At 43.3% G+C, this 21,204-nt stretch overlaps 2 protein-coding genes across 2 annotated transcripts; both read left to right on the top strand.

Annotated features, from left to right (window-relative positions):
* The first annotated feature begins 476 nt into the window (after nucleotides 1-476).
* LOC124069782 (cyclin-Y-like) lies at nucleotides 477-17,262 on the top strand. Its single transcript, XM_046409217.1, has 11 exons — nucleotides 477-1,916; nucleotides 11,435-11,509; nucleotides 12,591-12,608; nucleotides 12,914-12,948; nucleotides 13,298-13,392; nucleotides 13,481-13,516; nucleotides 14,135-14,192; nucleotides 14,288-14,407; nucleotides 14,826-14,992; nucleotides 15,256-15,418; nucleotides 16,036-17,262. Exons 1-11 carry the CDS (start codon nucleotides 1,763-1,765, stop codon nucleotides 16,150-16,152), a joined length of 1,038 nt encoding a protein of 345 aa, XP_046265173.1. The 5' UTR covers nucleotides 477-1,762; the 3' UTR covers nucleotides 16,153-17,262.
* A 181-nt stretch (nucleotides 17,263-17,443) lies between these two features.
* On the top strand, nucleotides 17,444-19,349 carry LOC124069781 (gap junction delta-4 protein-like). The gene is made up of 2 exons (XM_046409215.1): nucleotides 17,444-17,770; nucleotides 18,162-19,349. Exons 1-2 carry the CDS (start codon nucleotides 17,716-17,718, stop codon nucleotides 19,307-19,309), a joined length of 1,203 nt encoding a protein of 400 aa, XP_046265171.1. The 5' UTR covers nucleotides 17,444-17,715; the 3' UTR covers nucleotides 19,310-19,349.
* The last annotated feature ends 1,855 nt before the right edge of the window (nucleotides 19,350-21,204 follow it).

The following is a 21,204-nucleotide window of genomic DNA, read 5'->3' as shown; positions in this document are numbered from 1 at the left end:
GCATAAACAAAAAGCAGGGTTTAACATTTGCTCTCCAGCTCTCTTTCTCAGCATTCCTTCTACAGCTACCTCCAAGTGCAACTCCATAACTGCCTCAGAGGACGAGGCTTTCCAAAAGTGTCCACCATGACGCCCATTGACAAGATTCACTGCGTCGTAGCAGAACTCAGGAAGGCTTCGACATGCAGCCAGGAGAGGCCTTGACTGCAGGCTTTTCACTCCACCTTCAGGTGGTGCCATCTGGGATCATCATTATTTGTTTTACTGATCTTATTATTTATTTCACTTATCTTATTTTATTTTGTTTTACCTTATTTTATTTTATTTTATTCTACTATTATATGTTACTCGTTACGTTCTATGTATGCACCAATCACCAAGACAAATTCCTAGTAATGTGAAACCTCTTCACTTACAGGGCAATAAAGACGATTCTGATTCTGATGCACTTTTTACTTAATGAGATGACATGAGAACTACATCATACAACCTGGTTTGTTTTTGTTTAAACTGCTGATGTAGCTGCTTATATTTCTCCTATACTCTCAGAAATGAACGCTGTGCATCAGGCAGGAAGCTCAAGGCTGCACACTCTGAACTAACGGCAGCAGTATTGGAAGAAAGTTTTGTTTGAAAGGTTTGTTCTCAAACCTTGTTAGCCAAGCTTGAGTTCGCCCTGATCTGCCCCCTTGTGGATATGCTTTCTAATCCTGCAGAGGCACAGTCGTGTTGTGTAGTCCTGTCTTTGTGTGCATGTTGGTAAAAGTCTGTCTCCTAAAATGTTTTGTGTTTTGCAGCTTTGGGCCAGCATAATGAAAGTGTCCAGGTGAGCTGGATGGCAAGCCGAGTGATCAGAACACAACATCGTCAAATCCACATGTTATGGCTGTAAAGACCAGTTGCCACTTTGTCCACTTGATGTCTTCTTTGACTCTGAGATTTATTTCTCCTCTGTCTCACTTTTTGAAAACTTTTATCACACCTTTTCGACAGCCATCTCCAATACTTTAATTACTTAACTCTACAAAAATCATAATACAATCCTGCATCCCCCAGAGGCCCTTTAAGGACAGAAGTCCCCTTTAATGTCGTCATGTTGGAATATTTATTAGCCTTCAATGCCTGTGAGGCCTTTTGATTCTCCAGAATGTAAATTTGGTTCAATTGCTTTGTAGAAGAATAAATTATTCAGTTAATGTACATTTTTACAATAATTTACACAAAACATATGCTGGCGAAGGACAAATGGCCCGTCGGTACTGAATTAGATCAAAACAGAAAATAAAGATGAATGTTTATCAGCCTTATCAGCTCTGACCCCCCCTCCACCCCCGCCCTCCACCGCCTCAGCTCTTTTGTAACCACCCACTTGAACCGGAACCTTTTGAGGGGATTTGTAGCCCTCCCTCCCTCCCCATCGCCCTGACAGCCAGGCACAACAGCGACCCACACAGCAGTGTGCATCTGGAGCAGGATGCGTCCTGCTTTACGATGCCTGGGATAGCAGTGCCAGACCGGCCCGGCACACACATCGCCTACTACCGGTGGAAGTGACATATTCATCCTCCGTGACAGCCTCCCCGTGGACAGGACTGACAGGATCCAGGGGCGCTGCTATGCGGATGCATCCTGTGCGCTCTGGTGATCCACGGTGACCGGCTCGCCTCGGTGGGGTTTGTGATCCGAGGTCCTGTTTCAGCCGAAAGGACTGGACTGTTAACACACACACACTTCCTACCTCTGGGGTCGATACGGGACAAAGATGGGGAGTACGACGTCTTGCTGCGTGTCTGCCAGCCCCAAGCTCCGCAGAAATGCCCACTCCAGGCTGGAGTCGTACCACCAGGAGTCGGATCTGAGCAGGGAGGAGACGGGATGCAACCTGCAGCACATCAGCGACAGGGAGAACGTCGACGGTAAAAACAAATGTTCCATATTCAACTGACACAGTGGTAAAGTTATTGCAATCCCGCGATTTGTTGTGGGTGGAAATGCGGTGCTCACAGAGGGAAGACTGTAGAAAACTAGAGAGGTTATTGTGCTTTTACTATACGAGATTAAAAATCCGACAAACAATATTTTGTAGTGCAGTCATTATAAAATCAGTGAGCCACAGAGAGACGCTACTGCGAGCCAGGAATACTGTAGTACTGTCGTTAGAGACAGAAGGAAAGACAGCCGAGGTCTTTAACTCAGCAAAACATGAAATCCCAGAGGACAAACAGTCAGAGGACGAGCATAATAATGAATAAAGAGCCAAAAAGTAAACTCAAAATTGAGCAGGCCTGAAGAGTACACTGTGATGGGAGTATTAAAGAAATTATAGGCTGGTGACACTATATACGTCAGGCAGAAAATATAAGCCACTAGAGCCTTCAAAATATATTATGATCATTTATAAAATCTTGAAAATGCCTCTCGAGCTCCTGTGTGACCTCAATACGAGTCTGCACCTCATATCCTGGCTGCTGCCTCTGCTCACACTCGACCTCCTGGTATTACTGAGCGGCTGGCAGAAATGCGTGGTGTCAGCCAGGCACATGGGAGAGTCGTGTGTGCACTTTCACGTGGAGCCACAGACAGCATCCTGTTCGCATGGGCAGACTCCTTTGTGTAGGTCTTTGTTTTCTGCCTCTGCATGAAAGAAACTGCAACTGTGGAACGCAGCCCCCTCCACTGACACATGCTAATATGCATTACAATTGACCCATTCACACTGGAGAGTGTCTGCTAAATGGGTTGCTTATTTCCAGCCAGCAGCCAACCATCACTGGATTTTCTCAGAAACTGTAAGAACCATTTTTTTTCTGAAATTTTATGGACTCTTTCACAGGCCAGAGGGATTTGAAATTTAGTTTTGTGTTATGCACCATCAGAAGGTCTACCTATACAAGTATATATCAGGCCAGTGATTGCTGGAGATATGCTGTATGAATACACACACTCAGTATGCCTCTGCATGGTCGATTTGTCCCTTATCTGTCCTTATCTCTCAGGAACGCCCTGAAAGAAATCCATTAAATTTAGCTCAAATATCCACCTGGACTCAAAGATGACCTGATTAGATTTTGGTGCTCAGAGGTCACCAAAACCTCACAAAGCTCATTTTTAGCTGTACCTCAAGAATTCATGCTCTAATTATGACAGCATTTCACACAGATTTGAAACAGGATAAAATGGTGAAGTGATGACATTTTCTATCCAGAAGGTCAAAGGTCACCTTCACTGTCTGTCCATTATTCAGCAGCAGAACTGAAGGAACTGAAGGGCAGATTGGGACCAGATTCCACATGTGGTCACATACTGAACTGATGACTCTGATCTTGGGTGTCCACCTTCAAATTGTGTTGATTGTTAAGATCCTCTGAGATAGATAGATAGATAGATAGATAAACAGACAGACAGACAGATAGATAGATAGATAGATAGATACTTTATTGATCCCAAGGGAAATTCAAGAGCTGTCGGGCTGAACATGTGTGTGAAGCCTCCATGTTTTACGATCTGTAGCTTCTCCACCACAGTCTTTGTAGTCCACCGCAGGCTCAGTGGCTTTGATGATCTTGAGCTTCAGGTGGTTGTCGCTGCACCATGTGATGAAGCGCTCCGTCAGTCATTACTTATATTGTGAAGTTGCTGCACTTTGCTGTAGGAAGCCTTCCTGTCTTCACTACGAGTACATCGCTTGAACTGCTCTGTCAGCGTGGTGGAAGACTTGCTTTTTTTATTGACCAGTGATGTCATTTCCTCTCATGAACTTAGGGAGTGTATCCCACTTACATACTGCATGCCATTTGTGATTGCTATTAGCTGTGCTTTGTGCTTTGTATTACAGTTGGTGTTCATATTGTTTTTCTGCTCCAGTATTGCTGGCAGGGCTGATGTCATATCACCGGCAACATGCTCGCAAAATGGACATGTTTTTGTTTTTTAATAATAATTTAATCAGGATGCATATGTTTGGGGTCAGATGCTCCCCTAGCAGAGCAGAAAAAGTGACACGAAGGAGGTTCAAAGACAGATGATAGACAGTCGACCAACGGTTCCTGACGGGGATAAAGACGACTTGTGCTGAGACGCCGTCTGTCTCAGCGGTGCAGCGATTGAAACCGGAGCGTGTCTAATGGGTTGGCTCTATTATGAGTTCACAGACAGTATGACGGAGATTAGTAGGCTTCATTACAATCTGCGCCATCAGGAAAACCCTTCGCCTTCCCAAAAGAAAGGCCCAGCTGTGAGCCTGTGTCTGAGCAGATAGGAGAAGCCACGAGGGACGGATGATTGCCAAGAATTAACGTCTCGGTTTATCATGCTGCTTTCAAAGACATCATCTGTTCCTAACTGAATGTGTTGTGCAGTAAAAAGTTACTAACATTTATGTTAATTGGTCTGTGTTGAAGTACATTTGGATTGTGGGTCCGTCATTCATTCAAATTTTTATTATTAAGACTTTTCTTATTTGCAATGATGTTGATCAATCTCGAGAATGTCCATATGTTTGGTGCACAAAAACTAGAAGAGGCTCATTTTGCCCATATAGAGGCTGACCAGTGCAAGGTAAATTTATAATTTTAGTTTTCAAGTTTAGTAATTTCAGTTTATATAGTATAACTGAATAGTGAAAAATGCTAATACAGTTTCCCAGAGCCTTCTACAGATTGCTGTTCTCTTTTTGAACAACTGCGTAAACCAAAGGTATTCAGTTTAAAATGACCTGAAGCAGAGCAAGACCCTTGTAAAAGCAGCTTTCCCATCATGCCTTGACACCAGATAGTCTCTCTCACTGTGGGCTGTTATGTCATTTGGGGGATTAGACCTGATGTCCTAAAATCACAGACATCCCAGCACCCTCTGTTTTTAAGAGCAGATAATCTCTCCGCCACATGACACCATCATTTCACTGACCTGCAGGCCTTGAAGCCTGTCCAGCGCTGAACCGTTCAGATAGTCCAGAAGAGAGCTCAGTTAGGGAGAAGGGAAGGTTTTCGCTGCTCTGCAGGGCGCTTGTGTTTTCACTGAGGGGAAAAGTTCGATCTATGGGGAGTTAAGTGCTTTGACGAGCTTCTTGTGGAGTTTTATGGAGTTAAGAATTCTCTCTGTTGTAGTCACACATAGCATTTTTCTTCTGCAGTCAGTTTATTGAACTCTGTATGTGGAGAAAAACCAAAAACAACCGACTACCAGCCCAGACAGACAGAGCCGTCATATGATCTTGCCTTTTCTTTGACAAAGCCCACTGTGTTCTGTCTTAATATGACTGTTGTTTCTGTGAGGCATCATGCATCAGCTGACGCTCTTATATTTAGGTCAAGGTGCAGTGCATGTGAACCTTGTGTTGTGATAGTTATCAAGGAATTTGGACTAGAGTGAGAGTTCGTAAATGTTACTGAGCTTCGTTATTTGAAACGAATGCAGTGTGTGCCAAAAAGCTGCTTCAGGCTGAATGTTGGCCCATGAGGTTTACCGTTAAATATATCACATGATATAACTGATAAATACAAATACCACGTAATTTTTGTTCGCTATGGATTGTTGTTACTGACACACATTTAAAAACAGACCATTAAAACATTTGTTCTAATGTTATTTCACCAATGTGTAGGTGCATGAAGGACATGTAATTTTGTAAAGCAGGTTTGTCATAAAGAAAGATTATTTTGTCCTGGTTTTGGTTTCCTCCATTTTCAGTTTATTTTTTCCTGTAATAACTGGCCTCAGATTAACTTGTGATTAAAAACTAATCACCCTGCTGTTTCAAGCAGTGTGGCTTCTTGGACATGACAGCAGTTCAAAAGTTTGTTCCAGGAGGACTAAAGTAATACAAGACCGTTTTGCTTAAGCAGTACAATACAGCCAATTCTTTCCAGCGTAGAAGTCACATCAAGCTCCATTACTGTTTTACAGCAGGGGCAGATGACTGGCTCAGCCCACCATGTTGTTGCTCTGTTGAAGGTTAGCATTGGAAATATTGTGAAAAAACCTCAAAATTGATGGCCAGAAACCAGAAAATAGAGACCAGTTTCTGTCTTCTCCCTTTGCAGCCAATGAATTATTGCTTACAGGGTCAGGATGTTCACAGGAGACGGTCTTTGTTTGATTTATTGACTAGTAATGGCAGGGTAATTTACTCCCCAGTCCACACCAAGACCACCTCAGCTCACTAATTATCACTTCAGAGAGGCGTGTCGGCTTTGAGCCGTCGAGGCAGAAAACACTTGAAAGACAGTCTGATTTACATTAATAAGGGCTACATCTTCCAGGGGAGTGTCAGTTCTGATTACAACCCATCACAACCATCTGCGTCCTCTGACCCGACCCTCCTCACAACCAGGGTCAAATGCTGGTTGAATGCCGGGTTGTTCAGTGCTTGTAATCACAGGAAACAGTTTGAATTTGTTCGGCCCTTCATGCCCTCGGCTGTCACTGACCTCACTACTTATAGTAATGGACTAATTGGCACTGTGTAGCCAATCAATCCAATGATTATATTTGCTCCAGGATTGGAAAAGCATCCAAAAAAAAAAATCCAATTCATAGAATCTTTAAAGCTTTTTTGATTTTTTCAACCGTGACACGTTTTTGTACTGTGATTTATTCAGTATATCATCGCTGTACGTTAGTAGTAAAAGTCCTCATAAAGATATCAGAAATTGTCATGGTACTAGAAGAAGAAGAAGTAATAATAATGGAATGGTAAAAGGAAATGTTGTTGTAGTAGCAGTAATCACAGTAGTGGTAGTAATAATGGTGATGGCAGCAGTAGGATTATTTGTAAAGAAGTAGTCGTGGAAGCATAATGGCGGTATTAGCCACAGTATTATGCTTTCCCAGGGAACTCTCCCTCATGCTTCCGGAAATATGAGGCAGGTCAGTTCTGTTTGCCGGGTCTGTGTGTGTGTGTGTGTGTTCATGTGTGTGTGAAACAGTATAAGGGGGGTTAGGATAACATCCTCCTGTTGTTTGATGGGTGACATGATAATACAGATGGAGCAAATGTGCACAACACTAGCAGTAGGCAGAACAATCAACCAGATATTTAGAAAAAAAAACAACAAAACAAAACACAGACTATTAATCTGTCACTGACCTGAATGTATTCATATTACAATATTCAATTAGGAAATTAGGAAATCAATCTCATATACTGGAGCTACAACAAACATTTACATCAAAGTAGAAGACTGATCGTTGTGTGATTAATCAGATAGTGTTTATTAGAATACATGCGACAGTTCACTTTAATATGGAGTTCATGTCACATCACCCAGCCTGGTTCTGTTTCACGCATACATTTGGCTTTACACACACGTGTAGTGCATTTCAAAGTGATCCAAACGTTCCTCCAGGATGAAAATGCAGCAAAGATTATTAAGCATGACTGAACAGTGAACATGTCCGTTAGCTTCATGGGAGCGAATGAGGGCTCATGTTACCACAGACTCCAACAATAACACAGGGATCACAGTCACAGCACAGTGAGCATTAGGCTAGCTTCAAGGCTAACCCAGCTAGCCTGGAGTTATTGACACGTTCTCAGGGTTCCCCGGCTATGTTTACGGTTCATCACACAATAAGATGGTGTGTCCACAGAATACTGAATTGAGGAACATAGTACTTTAAAAACTAACCCCCGCTAACATCGAGATCCACGAGATACAGGAGAGGAAGCCAGTCATATGAAAATGGCTGTGCTCATCACAATGCAGGGGCTGATGTTTGAGCTAACAGCTGCTTATTTCCACATCTGGCACACATAGCACTTTGTGCTTCAGTCCACTTGGACAATAAAAGCGCAGTATTCACTCTTCTTTTAGCTCGCCACTAGCTGTTTACTTTGCCTGTCGGCCATCTTGGAGGAGGCAGGTAAACTCGGCTTCTCTGAACTTGTTCTCAGAAAGCAGCTTTTATATTAGAGGGCTGTGAGACTGAACCATACAGCTTGTGCTGTGCACATGCAAACGTAGACTGTATGTGTAGCAAGAGGAGCATGAACAATTAGCTAAAGAAGGCAGATGCAGGAGAAAAATCAAAAGCATTGTTCAAAGTTTACCATGCACTCGGATGACTTAAGGTTCCACCTGAACCTTTGTGTGCTTGAGCAAAAATTATAGATACAAATGTACAGTGGAGGGAAACTGCACAGGATCACGCTGGTCATCATTAGGTTTATGAACAACAAATACTGTGACAAATTTAATAGGGGGACATTTTTAAAAAATAGCTAAATATTACAAATAGTGCAGTTATAGATTGGGCCGTTGAGAGAACGGTGTGCCTGTTGTCAATTCATTATGTAAGAGCAGTAAGGCAGACAGGTCGGCTTGCCAACCGATAGGTTAGCCGAGCTTCTCCTGTTTCACTGTGCAGATGCTGACCACAACTCTTCGTTAAAGTTTACCTGAGGTGGTGAATATCACATATCAGCACTCGACACCAGCTGCTGTGCACTCTGGGATTTCCAGTAGGTCAGGTACTGTCAGATATGTTCGTAAATGCTTCTATCAGTAGATTACTATACGGATTTTGTTTGTTTAACACCATGTTAAGCGACATTTGGAAACACACTGTTGAATAAGGAATAAGATCAAGATTAAAAAAACCCCACAAGACTCCTTGTCTTTCTGTTTGAGTGTGATAGTGTTTTTCTGTAATCTCTTTGCCTTACATTTATGTTCAGTACTGATTTTAACTGCATGATCTGTTGATAAGTACAGATTAATACCAATAATTCACTAGTTTGGTTTATGTTTGATATCTGGCCTGTTGCAGAAGTGTCATTAGTATGACCTTTCTTTGATACAGCAAAAATGTTAATTTTATATTCCAGTCTTTCAAGGCACACTGTGGATTTACATATTGGTAAGATGTCGACAAGTCTGAGAGAAATAAGCATTAGTCTTTATTTTTTCATGCTTTTGTGCTGGCTCATTATTGACTGGTGTATTGTGGGCTGAAGTGAAAAGCTGAATCAGCTCTGTGAGACTGACAGCCTGTTTGACACATGCGTCACACGTTGAACACATCGATGGCGCCTGTCAGAAATGATTTGACAGCCAGTCAGCTCATTAACCATTTAAGCTCTAATATGTGAATGTGTTGAAATCGGCCAGCTGCGATATTCCTGATTACTGTTGCATAAGGTGCTAAACCGACACAAGTCTAATCCAAGGTCAGTCCATTCAGCCTGGTGGGCTTCTGAGACCTTGAGCCACAACTAATCACTTTCTGATAACAGCAAAAACTCTGTTCTGGTTCTGGCCAACCGTCCAACAGAGGGTTAGCTGTGAGGGGATGAAGGGCGTTTGAGTTCAGATGAGTTTAGCAAGTAAATGAATTCACTGGGCCAGAATTCACAGATGTTTCAGCTGTGCCTTCTTCAATGTGCAACAGCCACTCAGCTTGAGGACTTAGTATTTTTAACTTTTAGCAGCATATTAGCATTGATCAGTTCACCACCAGCAGGTTTGTGGAGTAGCAAGACATCTGTTAAGACAAGGAGGTGCCTCTCTGGAAGTATCATAGCGCCACGTCCTAATAATAAACAAAAATATGTGCACATACCCATTTCCCACGTCATGCACTGTTTATTCATTCAGTCTATCTGCTGTGCCATGTAAGCAAAGGTTTGCAGCCAGGTCAATATTTCCACTCATAAAACATGTTCCACCATCTGGAACAATTTTTTATCTTTCAGAACATTATTTAGGAAGTTAAAGACTAAAGTTAATGAGTTAGACTGAAACAAAGCAAGTGTGGAAATATTGTCAGGTTGTAGCCATGAAGAAACATGGGAAAACTCGATGGGGAAGCCTGTTTAAAGGGCATTAAGGTACTGTGGGTAAGATTGTTTGTACACTCCTGTTAGCTAATGGCAGTGACGCTCTTACTTTAATTCCCCCACAGTCGCTGGTCCCAAAGCGGCTTCTGTCCCTGAGACAGACGATCTGCCGCACTGCTCCTCCAACATCTGTGTTGTAATCAAAGAGCCTGGATCTTAATCTGGCCCTGCTGCAGTCACATCGTAGGAGTCAGAATGTTTGGCAGTGCAGACTGCATGCCAAGCATTTTTAAATGCTGAATTCACCAAAAGCAACCACTTTGAAAGCATCTCCCTTGATGGAATGCACGACTCGATTGCATTTCCAAAAATCCTAAGTCTGGGCTATGAGTGAACAATACTAAAGATTTATGGTCATTTGTGATTATGCAGCTTTTTCAGCAAAATTGTCTGTGCAATTAGAGAGCATCACTTTTCTTTTAACACCCTAGCATATATTAACTGTAAGACTGGCTGGAGAGACAGGAGCCTTTTCATACTAACCCCGCAGTCTGTCTTATCAGCATGGCTACTGTTATCTACGAGGCAACAAAGCATTCTGGCACGTATGACGAGGGCACATAGTTTGAGCGTTTCCCTGTTTTATAAGATGCACACAGAAATGCGTCAGTGGCTCATGCCCTCAGGCCACAGTGCAGTCCAGCTTAGCTTCACATTGTAACATGAATCACGCCTGGATGTGTTTGCGAACGCAGCGGAACAATAAATAAGCCTGCAGTCCTACCAGCAGAAACCCATGGAGTCTTCACAGAGAAAGCTTGAGATTTCAAAATCACAAAATAATCACCAGTTATCAGTCATTATTAGCTTTCTTATTTTTCGTCATGAAGACTCTGCAGCCATGCTGGCAGCTCTGAGAGGTTGTATTTGGGCTCTTGTCTAGCATGCAAACATGCTAAGATGGGGTTGTCAGTGTTCTGGTGATCTTGGGTTATCTGAGTCAGATTTTATGGCAGTTCATCCAAGGTATTGGACCAACTAACTGACTGAGTGACTGCTGCTAGTGTAGCAAAAAATGTTTTAGTAAAATTGTGTTTTGAAATCTTGAAAGTGAGAAAATTGTCAGGACACTGGTATGGATCCACAGTCTTAAAAAAACTGGGAAACCTCAGTGAACAGGACTCTGAGAGCAGGTCTTCTTTATAAAGACTATCAGTCTTTAAAACCTTTAAAGAGTCTGGTACAGAGGAGAGCGATACGAGAAGGCAAAGAACTCAACAGGAAATGGTGTCGCCAGTAGGCAAAACTCCAGAAAAAAATACACAACACAAAGAACACTAAGGCTGGTGCACTAAAGGCAAAGACACTGAGACAAACTGCAGCACACATTAAATACTCTGCTGAAGGGACTGGAAATGAGACACAGGTGGACCCAATGAGGGCAGTGCAGACAATCACAGAGGTGGGAAACAAACAAAGACAGGAAGTAGGGATGTCTGAAAAGAGGAGAGCCGAGTAACAAAATAAAACAGGAAACAGGATATAAATGAACAAGAAAACGTGACTTTAATTTGACAGGATGTGTCAGCAGTCGTGTGTCTCTCTCATCATTGTTTCCTTTTCACAAAGTCACACATACGCTTTTTGTTTTGACAGAGTTGAACATGGAGTATAATCCGTCAGACCACCCGCGGGCCAGCACCATATTCCTCAGCAAATCCCAAAACGATGGTGAGTAGCTCATTTTCACCCAACTGGACTGATTTATCAGTTTAAAAGTTCACATCCCGTGTCACCAAGTTGGTCCAGGACGCCGTAGCCTTGGTTTTACATGTATGTGTCCGAACACACTCAAAGACAATCGAGTCTCTGGAAAGAAAGTCCGGACGAGCTCTGATCTCAAAGCAGTTTCTCTGCCTGATGTCTGCTGATATTTGCTGTTGTCCAGAGGCCTCTGACTGAGAGTGCCAGCATCCTGCGGGGGGGAGAGGGGGGGTCCAGTCATGCTGAGACGGAGGAGACATTAACATGTTTCCATAAACACACCGCAGTGTGAGATCATCATTTCTCTGAGGGAACAAACAACAAGTAGATGCGTCCGATAAATGCTTTTTCTCATTAAACATGGCGTCATACCTGCAGAAATTACAGGCTGTTGAGCATCACGTTCGATGTCTGTACATGGACGTGTTGTACATGGACGTCTTCATTCATATCCGCCATGTGATGGAAATTCAGCCAGCTGTAAACAAACAAACAAGCATGGAATCAATTGATGTCTGACATGTGAGGGATGAATGAATGAGCATTACATTTTCCATCTGATGATACGTAATGATTAATATTTAGTCTCCCATGCTGGTGTGCCTCCCTCTCTCCCTCTTCCTGGTGGTTTTGAAAGGGACAATAAATCCCCTGAAGAGACCAGTAAATTAATCCTACCAGAAAATACTGTGTATGTCTGACATGTGACATTTAGCTCCATTGTGGTTCCAAAACACATAAGCCACATTTTCCTTTATTTATTGAACAAAGGGTGCAGATATGGCCAGATAAGGTTTTCAGCTTGTTTTGTTTGGTTAAGGTTTTGATGAGAAAATATCACATGACACGTCCGTATCCTTTCCAACATTTTTGGTTTGTCAACCTTTTCAGCAGAGGAATGAAAAAATGTAATCTTGAATATTTTTAGATTTCTTCATGTCTACCCAACCCTGAGCATGTTTAAAAAGTTTTCCACTGTTGTCATTTCATGAGAATCAGTTACTCTGCTGCAAGTGGATTAAGCTTTTCTCGGTTCCTCCTTTTTCAGAGATGCCCCACAGGAGCGGTGAGTAGACCTCAGTGTGACTTTGTCTCCCCCTGGTGGTGAATTATCACCTTCAGTCTACTGAAGCTCTCGTCTTCCTGTTTTCTACCTGCGACCTCTCAACACTTTCATGCAGCTTTTGTCCTGCGTTAGAGTCAACATAATAAAGTGTGTGGACTGCTTGCTGTATTCTGCTTCTTGTAATAACAGCGTGTGTGTGTGTGTATGTGTGTGTGTGTTGATGACTGCTGGGTTTTGTATTTGTCTTCTTGCTGCGTGTCAATGCAGAAGAACTGAAATGTATTCACTTGTCTTCCTTTCTGTAGTGCGAGACAAACGAAAAAGCCTCTTCATCAGTAATGTGAGTGTACAATCGTTTCTATTTCCCTCCACAAATCTGAACCACGTTAATTCACAGTCTGTTGGCTTTTGTTATTATTATTATTATTATTTTAATAGCCTGTTAAAGCTCAGATTCACCAGTGATTTGTTGCTTTCAGTCATCATCAGCTGACCTTTGTCTCATTCTGGATGGACTAAATGCTGTAAACAAAGGAAGCTGAAGATGTAAACCGTTGCATTCTGAGGTCGCATGGCGCCGACTCTCACTGCCTCTGTGCACGCTTTAAGTGGGTCATATAAAAACACGTTCGCTCTAATATCAGTCACCGCGTGTGTGTTTGTGTGTGTCTGTGTGTGTGTGTTCGTAGCATGGAACATCGAGGCGGAAGTACAGCTCCTGTTCCACAATCTTCCTAGACGACAACACAGTCAGCCAGCCCAACCTCAAATACACCATCAAATGGTAAAAAGACGAGGAGGAAGGATTATTTATCATCGACAAATCTGTTATTCAAACATATCAGCACACGTGTTGTTTCTTCTCTCGACAGTGTAGCACTGGCCATTTACTACCATATAAAAAACAGGTGAGGGTTCAAGTCATTTCCAATACGCACAACAATTCTCTACAAATCCATCCATTTACTGTACCGCTTATCCATCAGGATCACAGTCTCTACAAATCCCACAGTGTGAGTCTGCTGCAGTGACGGCTGTTCTGCACAGATTCTCTTTTTGTCTTTTATAAACTTAGCTGGCTGCAGTCAGGAATTTTGATCAGAACAACAGATGTGGACTGCAGGGTACAGTAGCAGTACTTCATCATGTCGTATGCACTCTTTATTAGCAGCTTTAACTCTTTGAGTCTTTGTGTTTCCGGCCAAATAAAGTAGTGAAACGTTAGTAAAAGATTTTAGTAAAAATGTCTTGTTTTATCATTAAGAAAGTACAAAATTGTGAAACTGTTACATAAATGTAAACTGATGTTGTCCATACAACAACCACAATAAGTAAAACACGAATCGTCTGGAATCAGACTTATTAATGCAAGAATTTCAGCCTACTTTTCACATCCTATTCATAACCTTTCCTACCACAGTGATACAATTTAACATCAGGAAGGTTTAAATGAAGTCTTTTTTTCCATTAATAAGATGTCAGTTATTGAGTGAGATCAGTCAGGTACCTTTTTTCCCTCATGTCAGGGACCCAGACGGAGGAATGCTGCTGGATATATTTGACGAGAAGCTTCACCCTCTTTCGGTAAGGAACGTTTTGCACAAATGTCTCTTCGGTTTGTTTCGCATGTCGCATACTGAACTTGTTACTGTTGTTACTATCATCTTCTTCTACACCAGAAATCAGAGGTGCCGCTGGACTACGACCAACATGACCCCGAGCAGAAGCAGATCTACCGATTTGTCAGGACGTTGTTCAGCGCCGCTCAGCTCACCTCCGAGTGTGCCATCGTCACACTGGTAATATCTTACAGCCTCCTCTCATGGAAACAAAATAACCACGAAGAAAAACAGAAATGCTGCCGAGTGTGTTCAGAAATCTTTCCCATGAAGGCGATGTGTGACCAGCCTCACACTGTGCCCTCACACACACAGTTTGTGTTCAGGCCTCGGGGGGGTGGATTGCACCCTGATGTGTCCAGACAAGCCAGGGATGTGTGTAAATTGGTGAAGAAGAATAAACGTATACCCACTGACCCCATCGACTGGAGCGTAAAACTAAGCGAATTAGACAAATTAGATTGTCCACCATTTTGAGAACTTATTCAGTAATGACGGTAAAGGATCCAAACTTGCAACTGTTGTGCTCTTCGTAGTCTTTTTTTCTTTGTCACTTAAAATAATTGCTGGCTGTCTGTTTATCTGTGCTGTTGTGCAGGTCTACCTGGAGAGGCTCCTCACCTATGCAGAGATCGACATCTGTCCAGGTAACTGGAAGAGGATCGTTCTGGGTGCCATCCTGCTGGCCTCCAAGGTCTGGGATGACCAGGCCGTCTGGAACGTCGACTACTGCCAGATCCTCAAGGATATCACTGTGGAGGACATGTGAGTTCTTTGTGTGTAAAGAAACGTTTTTATGTTTCAGCCTTTGATTTATGATATGAGAATTAAAAATGCAGGATTTTGACCCGTGGTTCACTGGTATTAGTCCCAGGACATGTTAAATCAGTGTGTGAAGGAAATGAAAACCACTCTGGCCGGCTGCTGCTGTCCCTTGTGTGGTCATCAGCAGGCTGTTTGCTGTGGGAATCTCTCAGACGCTGGGAGTTTGGATTTGGTTAAACTTCCAGCTCGTTCCTCTCTAACAGGAACGAGTTGGAGCGGCAGTTCCTGGAGCTGCTGCAGTTCAACATCAACGTGCCGTCCAGTGTCTACGCCAAGTATTACTTTGACCTGCGATCGCTCTCAGAGTCCAACAACCTCAGCTTCCCCCTGGAGCCGCTCAGCAGAGACAAAGCCCAGAAACTGGAGGTCTGTCTGTTCCCACTGTCTCACACTCAGTCTCTCACATACTTCACTTGTAAGAACAGACGATTTGGCTGTTTATTGTAACAGATATTTTAAAACAAGCAGGATGAGAGGAGAGACTCATTGGAGAGAAGCTGGCGTGCATCCTCTTGGTTCTCTGCCTCACGGCTAATGGAAAGGGCATGCAGCTGTCTGTTTTTGGCTGCATCCAACCAGAGTGCTGAGCAGTAATCATCATGAGACGCCCACAACGCCCATAGAATATTGAGCACATTGCTGTGTTTGTGTATGCAGAGTCCTCAGGCGCACTTTGCAGCCTTCATCCATCCCATCATCACAGATGCGCAGCGTCGACCTGCAAAGAGAATCCTGATGATTCTGTTCTGCTGATTGTGTGAAAAAGAAATTCTGCAATTTACTACGAAATTTACTTTCTGTGCCGTTTTTCTTTCTGATTCTATTGGACGTAATGAGACTCCTGCTAATCTAAAGCTAAATTTACTTCAAGTCAGGGAACATTTCTTTAAAGAGCATAAGCTCTTGTAATGATAACGAGTATTGTGGATGCTTAGTTCATTTTTGGCTCTCTCTTAAAAACCCTTTTCATGTCATCTCTCCAGGCTATTTCCAGGCTGTGTGATGACAAGTACAAGGATGTGCGCAGAGCTGCAAGGAAGCGCTCAGCCAGTGTGGACAATCTGTGCGGGATCAGATGGGTTCCTGCCATCCTCTCCTAACCACAATTAATCTGCCGTGCACTGAGCCATGGCATCAGCCTGCGCACTCTGAAACAGGCCGACGTGGTTCTGTCCTGAGATCAGAAACTTCACTTTGGAAAAGTTTGTACCAAAACGTGGAACTTGGTGGAGCAGCGACTGAAACCTTAAATCACCCTCTGTGGACCTCACAGCTTCAAGGTGGTAGTGAAGTTCTGGGAGGTGCGGTGAACGCCAGACAGGTTTCTAACAACGCGATGCCTTCACAGTGCCTCAGCTCTTCTGTGCATGAAAGACAGAAGGGAGTCTTTTCAGAAGGTTCTACAGTAGCTTTGGGCTCCTGGACAAGACAGCCTTAAAAACACTTGATGGCATTGTGAACTAGTTGGTTATGTTCAGACTAGTCTGGTCCAATTTAAAAGATTTAACATAAGCTGCCTTTGAGATGGCCCTGCGACTTCACAATGACGCATATTATTTATTTAAACTGTTTATGTACACTAAGGTGAGCAACTGCAGCTGCCTGCAAAATTTCACAGTCGTGTAACACTGGAATTTCTACCGGTTATTTATTTCCTAAGACAGGTCTTGAATAATGAAAGTGTTAGCAAGCTTTGTCCTCTGGAAATCTTTATATTCAAGGTTTACAGTATTTCTAGCTCAGGTACTCAGGTAGTCCATTTAATCTGTAGTTATTGTGATGCTCCTTATTTAAACCCCCCACAGCAGCTTTGAGAAGTTTAAGGAGACGCCTCTGCTGACATCTGGTGGATCTTTGGTGTCATACCGCACAGCCCTGTTGTTATTAAAAAGGTAGGAATCGATTCAGCACACTTCGGCATGATGTTGATTTTGAGAAACTCCGACTGAATGCTGAGCCAAGTGCTGAAACTGCTGACTAACTTTGTTTTTTCCAACTGTTATTTTTTTTTAAATATTAATATGAGCCTAATCCCTACTGGCAAACAACCCATCAGGTTTTTTCCTCATTTGTTTGAAAACTAAAGCACTGAAATGTAATTAGTTAACTTTGTACAATGAAAAATTACGAGTACAAAAAGCTGAGACAGGTTCAATGTGAATTATTTATGGATGTGTTGATTTGTGTTTTTAATAAAGGAAATGCTCTTGTCTAATAAGTCAGTGTTTTAACAAATGATTTGCAGAATTTCTACAGTCTTCATTGTGTGTCATCATTAATAACCGTCTTAAATGTGTGATGTGATTATTAGCTTCATGTGAACTGGAAACTGACTCGGTGTCATTTAGCTGCCTGACAAACATCTGTTACAAGCTCGCCAGCTTCCTGTAAGTTTGACTGCTACTTGGACATCCCAACAATGCTTTGACGGCAGCCTGGTAAGAATAGCTCCCTGTCCACAGGTCCTGGCCTCCACAGTAAGACAACAGTGGAGGTGACTGGATTTAGTAGCAAGCTGTGAGGGTCGACCCTGCAGTTCTGGGACGGTGTTGAAGAGGACAGCGACTCGGGAACTTCTCCCTGATCTGTTTTACAGTAGCTTTTCGTGGTAGTTTGGGCTGGTTTTCTTATGGGATTAGAGTTGGCGCTCAGCATTGAGGAAGATGGGAGTGACGGATCTGCTCTTCATCACCATCAGTCACAATGTCTCCTTCATGGGTAAGTTTGAGTTTATTTTGTAATGAAATTTATACGTCTGTTAAATAAACTTCAACCTCAACTCTGACTAATATTAAAAAACAATCCATCAAAATGAATTTTTCAAAATCGTGACTAAAGTTTAAGCATTAAATAATGAATTAAGAAAAAGTCTGAGTAACTGCTGGTTTTGATTTTTGAATCTAAGCCTGATCACTTCGTCATGCTCTTGACTGATCATATGTGTGTACCCTAACCCTAACCCTTATGTATGATTTCCTTTTTCATATCATTTTTTTCTTCTTTGTTTGTTTGTTTGTTTTTTCCTGTCTGCTGCAACGACTCGTTTGCACCACTGGGATCATTTGAATGTCACGTCATATAATCCGCGATCACCTGTTTTCCATTGCAGGTAAAACCTGGTGGATGTCGATGCTGCTTTCGCGTCTCTTGGTCCTCCTGCTGGCTGGATTCACCCTCTTCAGTGACGAGCAGGAGAGATTCATCTGTAACACCATCCAGCCCGGCTGCTCGAACGTCTGCTTTAACTTATTTGCTCCCGTCTCTGTTTTCCGTTTGTGGCTCTTCCACCTCATTCTTCTCTGCCTTCCACATTTGCTGTTTGCAACCCACATCACTCATAAGGTTTTGTCACACCAGTATTCTGGAGGTTTCTACTACGACAGGAGCCGCGGCGGTTCACCCTTCAGCGTTGAGAACTCCAGCTCCTCAAGAGAACTGTCCTTGCACAAAGCTCCACTTCATGACCTCCCGCGCGAGTGTGGAGTTCCTCGTTTCTACTGCGCCTACTTCCTGGTCGTAATTGTACGGATCTTTCTGGAAGTCGTTTTCGGTGCAGGTCAGTTTTTTCTCTTTGGTTTGTCCGTTCCGAAGAGCTTCCTCTGTCACGAGGCTCCCTGCACGTCTGGGGTCGAGTGCTTCATCTCCAGACCAACTGAGAAGACCTTAATGCTCAACTTCATGCTGGGTGTCACCTCACTGTCCATTCTGTTAAGTCTGGTTGACCTGATGAGCTCCATGAAGGCGATGGTGAGATGGAGGAAGAAAAGGGAGATGTTCATGGAGGAGATGAGTAAAGGAGAGCAAAGCAGTATGTTTACAACGACGACGACGACTGAAGATAATGACGTTGTTTTAAACAGAAAAGTCAGCCTGAGTGGAGGCTCAAAAAACAGCCTCAAAGAGGAAAAACAAAGTGCTGCTGCTGTTGTGCCAAATGGTGAACCTCCTCGCACGAAGGCGAATGCTGGAAACATGACTACAACTAACGAATCCACCAACGACAAGAGGCCTGAAAGCAAAGACGCCAAGGTGGACGTGTCGCTCGCTCCCACGAGCACTCCAGTGCCGACTCCCTTTGTCCTCCACAGCCACCTGAGACCCCCACTGTCCCCTCGCCCTGACAGGGGACCACCGCCGATCCCCACGGTGCCAACACCTATGGGGGTCAAAAAGCTGGGCCAGTACACCACAACTCCAGCAAACTCAGGCCAACAGCCTGACAGCAGTGAATCTCAGGAAAAGAGGGCGTGGGTGTAATCACCCGGGTGGTCGTTTGTCTTTGTTACTGGACGAGAACAGCTGTATGGCTGCCTTTAAAGGAGCCAGATATTTCTTCTTTAATTACATCAACAACGAATCAAAAATCAGCCTTTTTCTCTCAGTCTTTATTGTGTTTCTTGTCTGCACGTGACAAAAGCGATGCATAGTTTCTCTTGATGCATGCTCACTGAATGCTATTTTTTGTAACAATAAAAAACTTTGCTCTGATTGGTCTGCTGTGTGTCGTTCAGTGAAATGCAACCGTTTCACATTGTTTTGCTGTGGTGCAGTCGAGTGCGAGCTTGTTCAACACCTCGAGTCGCTGACAAAAACACAGGCTGACCTTGATGAAGCAGTAGTTGGTGCTCAGCTGTTGTCTGGATGACTGAGTGCTGGCAGCCACAACAGACACACTGACCTGACCTCTGATCCGTCACAGGACTGATCCACGACCCAGCCGTGACCTGACTTAAGCCAACCCCGCTCAGGTGACATAAGACCATCAATCTTCTCTCTACCGTCATCCCTCCATTTTTACCATTATGGTGATTGATGATCACACTACATCCTGTATTCACGATACGTCCGAAAAGTGTCTCAGATGCAAAGGTTCAAAGACTCAGAACAGATAAAAGAGCCGCATTAAAAAGGCAAAAAGTTCTTTTCCGTATCTTTCTGTCATTTCCACCATGGAATAAAAATTATCAGCTGTCTTCTTGTGGGACTTCTCTGCAGTCACTGTGGGCTGTTACTGTTTTCTTTAGTCATTACAATTCGTCTAAAATCATCCCCCGACCAAAAAATCTCTTGGCTGAACAACCAAATAGTAAAACACAAATTTTTAACTTCACTTAGTACTGACACTCCCGTCGAAACGACGACAGCGAGCGCAGAACCTCTGAGATACTTTAGCTCCAGTTTAACCGTGACCCCAACACATGCCTTGTACCCTTCACATTCTTCTTCTGCTGTGGTATTCAGGGCAGCTAAGACATGCAGCAACATTAGCAGGGTGGCCAGAGAAAGGATTGGACTGTCACTGGTGGAGGTCAAGAGGTTGGACAAATGAACCCGGTGACCTCAAAACAGCGTCTCACACACACAGAGATACAGTTCTGTCAGCTGGGTGTCCTTGGCCCAATCCCAGCCGAGGTGTAGCCGTGATATCAGCCACGTTTCAGGCTCCGCTTCGTTGTGCCATCTGTCATCAGAGATCATATGGAACATTTTGCTTGCACCAGCTCCTTAACACACAGGTTTATATATAGAATTTTTTACTGGCATGTTTCACATGTTTGAAGAAGTGTTTTAAAAATGAATGAAGAGACACTACATGGCCATAAGTATGTGGACACCTCAGCATTACACCCACATGTGACGTTTGAATGTGTCATCGCTAAACCACGGCATTGATCTTCATTTCCTCTGGAAAGGCTTCCCACCAGGCTCAGGAAGCTGGCTGCACTCACCTGAAGTCAGACGTCAGTGCTGGGCGATACGGCCTGGCTGTGTTGTCTTGTTTAAAGAGGACAAAGCCTTCAGCATACTTTCAGCCAAAATGTAAAATGAAAATTACAAAGTCCAAAATTATATTCAGCAAATTATTTTTATTACTCGTCATCAACCAGAGTGTCACGGTTGAATCCCACAGTCACCCTCCTCGGCTGTCTGGGCCTGCCAGCCGTTTTCATTCCTGAAGATAGTGTTGGTTATACTGCCATCTGGTGGTCAGCTGTAATTATAGCAGTAGACAAAGATCAAGGCCCAACCTTGAGAGGTGCGAGAGAAGCAACGACTGTTTTTTACAAATCACATATTCTTTTGGAAAGGGTGAATCGTTTTTAACAAAAGTAAAAAATAAGAGTTGCTAACAGGGATGAAAATACATACTA

Source organism: Scatophagus argus, chromosome 13 (genome assembly GCF_020382885.2).
Source record: "Scatophagus argus isolate fScaArg1 chromosome 13, fScaArg1.pri, whole genome shotgun sequence".
Taxonomy (NCBI): Eukaryota; Metazoa; Chordata; class Actinopteri; family Scatophagidae; genus Scatophagus; species Scatophagus argus.
Note: the sequence above shows the minus strand (reverse complement) of the source record. Positions and strands in the feature narration are given on the sequence as shown.